Consider the following 5,183-nt stretch of genomic DNA (forward strand, 5'->3'; position numbering starts at 1 on the left):
TACATCCTGAGCTTGAATAAGTTGCCAAGAGCAGAGCTTTATTTGAAAATGGCAGAGTAGTTAAAGGAAGCTGGTGTAACACCCAGCAGTTATTGTTCTTTTCATGGGAGTACCTGCAGGTGTTTTACTTGGGCAGGTGCCCTTTTGCAAAACAACATGGGTTTGTAATAACACTCTACCCCAAAGCTCTGCACAGACATTAACTATTTAGGCCTTTGAACATTCCATGAGTTGAGTACATCTTCATCATATGGAGGGGAAACAAAGATACTAAGGAGCCCTAGGCCGAGATTTTTTAAGTTAATATGGGGACTGGCTGCCTTATTGTCGATTTAGTTTCAAACACTGCTTTCAAACACCGCTTTCAAACACCGTACCCTGCTTTCTGGAAGTGCCCAGTCTCTGCGCTTTTTCAGAATCTCAATGTTGCATCCAAACCCCAAGTCTCCTCGTGTGGATTTCGAGGCCATGCTCCCTTGGTCCTGAGGCATGCTTGGCCAGCACAGAGACAGGAAAAATACTCAGACCCTGTTTTGCCTTCATAACTTCTTTTCTGGGAATAAAGCAGAGAGTTACACCTCACTGTGTGCCTCTTTTCGTGCTCTCTGCCTCAAATGCAGCACTATGTGTCTGGAAGACTTGGGGGTGTGTCACAGAGGAATGATAAAACAAAGTGTTTCACCATGAATAGCTTGCACAACTAGAATGAAAAAAAAAAACTCCTGCAATTTAATTTTTAGCTTCTCACTTGTCCCTTCCACCATCTCTGCAAAATTTTAGGTCTGCTTCTACTTTTGATCCAAATCAGAATATGTAGGCAAAGACAGCTTAGGACTGGAATATAAATTAGGAGTAGGTCTGCTGACAAACTGAACCTCACTGAAGACTGTTCAGACCTGGATGAGGACGTGATGTCATGGCTCAAAGCTTGGCTAAAAGTTGTTGCTGTTTAGTTGATTGGTTTTGTGAAAAGGGAGTGGGGAAGGGGAAGGATGAAGAAGGTGAGCAGGACCAAATGACACGTAGACAAGAGGGGAAAGCCCTTATTTCCCTGCATTTATGACCTGTTTTGCCCATCCCTACCTCCGAGTGTTTATCAGGATGATGGAGAATGACCCAGCTAAAGAGCTACTTCAACATAAAATATATACTGACCTGGAAAAGGATTGGGGAGTGTGGGTAAAACTTGTTCTAAGGGGGGAAAAAAAACAATAAGCAACATGCAGGAGAAAAGGACAAGCCACTTTTTACACCAAGCAAGCAGCAGATACAAACCTGATGGAGTTGTCCATCCCCAAATTAGATGAACTAGAGTAGGTTTCATATACAGAGCATTTTGCAAGCAACACACCTAATACACATCAACATCCCCTGGGACTGGGAGTCAGAGAGAAGTAATTTGAAAAACTAAACAAATAATATCCACATGGCAAGAAGGATTAAGCCACTGCAGTGAAGATAATTGGAGTTGATGGGCCACATCTCCCCTCTGACTTTCAAGATCACTCATGTCATCACACTACAGCTCCTCTTAGCTACACCTCTGGCTGGAAGCTAGTCTTGGCAGAGAGGTGAGTTGTGGAAGTGCTCCATGGGTAGCTGCTGCCTCCCCCAAAGCTTCTCCACAAGGGATTCTTGCCAGTGACAGGTCCCCTGAGGATCTGAGCGTGGGAGCAGTCACCCTGGTGAATCCTCAAGGGCACTCTGTTTCTTTTGAGCCTTTGTCTTCTGATGGGCACAGAGTTTTTGCAGACTCATCAACCTCTAGTTATACACAGAGCCCACTCTTTTGGTTATAGGGTTTTTACAATGTGTGCTCATTATACGTCACAGCAGGACTTTGTTATACGTCACCGCTGGCTTCATGCTCTGCTTCTTCCACACAAGGATCTCAAAGAGTTGCATAGACACTGAGGGAAGCCGGTGTCAGAGACCTCAGTATGACACTAACAGTAGTGTTAATTCCATTTTACAGATTGTGCGGTTGATGCACAGAGCAAGGAAGCAATTTGCCCAAGGTCAAATGCTGAACTGTTGGCAGAGCCAGGAGCATAATCAAGAATACAAGCCCCCCAGGCTTGACCCTGATCACTGGGTCTCCCTTCATTACCTTCAGAGCTTGCTGGATGCCTTGTACTGACTGAGACAAGATCTTACTCAGGGACTGATCCATAGGTAGACATCTAGCTGTAAAGATATGCCACTACGCAACAACCGATAGGCCTGAGGCAATGAGTTGTCTCCTGGCTTACCTGTGAGGACAGTGCTAAGATCAGTGCTGAGGGACAGAGAGCTTGGCAGGATACATCGGTAGTCTTCTATTATTCTCTGATGAACTCAGGCCCAGCTATCTGGAAGCCAATGCTCTTTATACAGCACCCTTGGTGCAAGGAGCTAGTTTCTGACTCACGGGGGCCCACGAGGATGTAGCAGAACAGGCCCATCCTGGTGACACTGCCAGATCTCCTGCCCTCATGATGGTAATGGAGCTGTTTGAATCCACAGCAGGCACAGGGGAAATTGTCTCTCGTGTAGAAAATAGAGGGCTAGCCTCGATCTCTGTGTTTATGTAGCAACAGGGGACTATTGTTCTGCGAAAGCAGGCTGTAGTGCTGACATGACTTCCTTGCTATTTAGTTTGGTTAAATAACTCATCTCCCCTTTACCTTCTTCCTGCACAGCAGGCTGCACACTGCACAGCATAGACAGTTAAAGCAAAGCACTACGGCCTCATTATCATGCTGCTTTCTATTCAAGGACTCTACCTCTGTTCCCTTTGCCAGCTGCGTGCAGCCTTTATTGCTCTACCCTGGCTCATTAGCAGTGTCTCAGCCTTGCCCCATCTGCCTACCACCCCAAAAACTTTCCTCCTCTCCTGAGTCTCCCCGTTATTGACAACCCCTGGGAAAACATGGGGTTTGCCCTAAGAGCCACTAAGAGAGATTTTGGCCACAGTTACTCTCCAAAGCCTAGCAGCAACCACCAGAAGCAAATGCTCAGGTGCAACAAAGCGTGAGCAGAGAGATAGGAGAAGGGGTTTAAGTGTGCACACACAGCCAGCACTTGTGCCGGGGTGCTAAGACATAAAGAGAAGTGAGAGGCAAGTGCCAGCTCTTCTTAAGAACATGCCTCTCACTGCGATCAAAACTGCTGGACTGTGATGGCAACTCTACCTAAAGCCTCTCAAGGAGGCAGGGGTGGGATCCTCTCTGCTGCTGCTTCTAATTGGCATGGACCTTGCTAGCTGCTGCTTCACCTCTGTGTTTTCTTACTCCCTGAAGGGTGCAGAGAATGCCAGCCGCAGAGGATGCGGCAGGGGACCTGCTGAGGTGGCAGTCTCCTATAATTGAGACTATTTACCCAGCAGGACTGCATAAGGATGTGCGGCACTGCCCTGTTGTCTCCTGTTTTGTCCTCTGGGATGGGCTAACTCCGCAGGAGGCAGAAGTCAACTGATTTGGAAGAGCTTTCATTTCTTTTCTCTGCCTTGCTAGAATGCACCAGGTGCTGCACCTGCTTCTGTGTGCCTGTGGGGGAGTGTGTGCTTGCTTGTACATCACACAGGTGCATGCACATGTATACATACTTACATACATGTAAACTTATGTATCTATATGCTTGTATAGCAGATGTCTATCTGGGGTATATATACGCACATATTTACACTTCTGTGTAGCGTGCATTAAGACACAAATTGTGACTTTTACTCATAACGCTTTTCATAGCACTCTGTTAGCTGAGTGGAATGAAAAGAAAACACAACAGTTTCCCTGCTTCCTAATACACACAGGAAAAAACTGCTTTCCTTTTAGTTGTGGCACAATCTTTCACCTCTGTTGCTCTGTGATGGCAGCCCTGGTTTGGTGTCTCTGTCAGGTAGTTTTCACAGAGATCTGTGTTACTGCCCCTTTCCTAGGTCTCACAGTATTTTGTGCCTGGGGGTTACAAACCCTGTTCCTAGGCTCTGTAGAGCTGAATCAACCTACTGGCTAGATAATGCTGCAAAACATGGTCCTGCCTCCCAACTCTTCACGTCCACAGATGTGTGATATGGCTTCCTCTCTTGCATGGGCTCAGGTGCTTGTTGAGCCCTTCCATGAACTAATTCAGCTCAGTACAAGAAAATAAAACATTTGGGGGCATTTTGGGGGGTAGGCAGTAAAGCTGGGTTATTTTTTCACTGGTTTAGAAGGTTGAACTGGCTCAGTGGCTTGTCTAGAGTACCAGAATAAGGGAAACAACAAAAGCAGGTGGCAGAGAGAAGGGTGAGCAAAAGGAGTGGGGAGGAAGGGATGGCAGAAAGCTATTAGGACAGTTGTATCATCAAACTGTACCTGAGTACCCTCTCTGCAAACATATTCCATATTGCTGCTGAAGACAGGTTCCTGGGTAAGACAGACATTTGGTATGGCCATTTTTATGTTGCTGTAAACTCAGTTTCCAGGAGGGAGAGGTATAAATCTCTCCACCTACAGCAGGCAATCCTGCTGCTACATCCTTTAAAGAAGATCACCAGCTATCCATACAGCTCAAGGGAGCTGCTTTTGTATTTTAATGCATCTTCTGTCTACGGCATTGACATTGAAGGTGCTCGGTCTCTCTGAGAGTTTTTCAATGCTGGCTGCGATTTCCTGGAATGCTAGTCACCCATTTTTCTGTATTGTTAAACTGTTCTTTCACATCATTTTGCAAGCTCCCCCTCTGCCCTCCACCTCAGGCAAAGCTACCAGTACTTCATTATTAACTCTCTGGTTGTTTCTTCACTCCTGGCTGCTATTCTTTTTTGTGCTGCAATGGGACACTGAGGAACCATCGCTGTTTCTGGCTCCCTAGTGAGATGTTCCCCTACAGTGAGCTTGTTCTCTATTTAAAAAAGAAATAAAATCTCTGATTCTAGGAATGAAAAACACTCCCAAGTATTTGAGTATTTGCTGTACCTTGCAAAAACTTGGCACTGCTTTACTTTTCTGCCTGGGTGTGTGGCTGGGAGTGTGCATTTCCTGTTATTTCAGCTATGGTGTGATCACTAAAGCATTTTTTTTCATCTGGGCTTGTAAGCTTTTTCAGCTGCTTGCTTTATCTTTATGAGGCTGGATTCCCTTCAGTCATTTCCCCCCTGATTTCTTAACCTTAGAAATACCAGCTGTAGTCTGCCTGAATTTATTTTTTTCTTTCTCTTTCCC

The 5,183-nt window shown here is 45.8% G+C and overlaps 1 protein-coding gene across 1 annotated transcript in view; it reads right to left on the reverse strand.

Moving 5' to 3' along the window:
- Positions 1-1,155: 1,155 nt before the first annotated feature.
- LOC104461232 (limbic system-associated membrane protein-like) overlaps positions 1,156-5,183 on the reverse strand; it is a gene marked incomplete at both ends in the record, with an annotated part of 12,130 nt that continues 8,102 nt past the window's right edge. The window contains one exon of the mRNA XM_010072743.1: positions 1,156-1,191. Within this exon, the coding sequence (XP_010071045.1) occupies positions 1,156-1,191 (36 nt within the window). The remainder of the gene's footprint in view (positions 1,192-5,183) is intronic.

The sequence above is a fragment of the Pterocles gutturalis genome, unplaced genomic scaffold (genome assembly GCF_000699245.1).
Source record: "Pterocles gutturalis isolate BGI_N339 unplaced genomic scaffold, ASM69924v1 scaffold29192, whole genome shotgun sequence".
Classification (NCBI taxonomy): Eukaryota; Metazoa; Chordata; class Aves; order Pterocliformes; family Pteroclidae; genus Pterocles; species Pterocles gutturalis.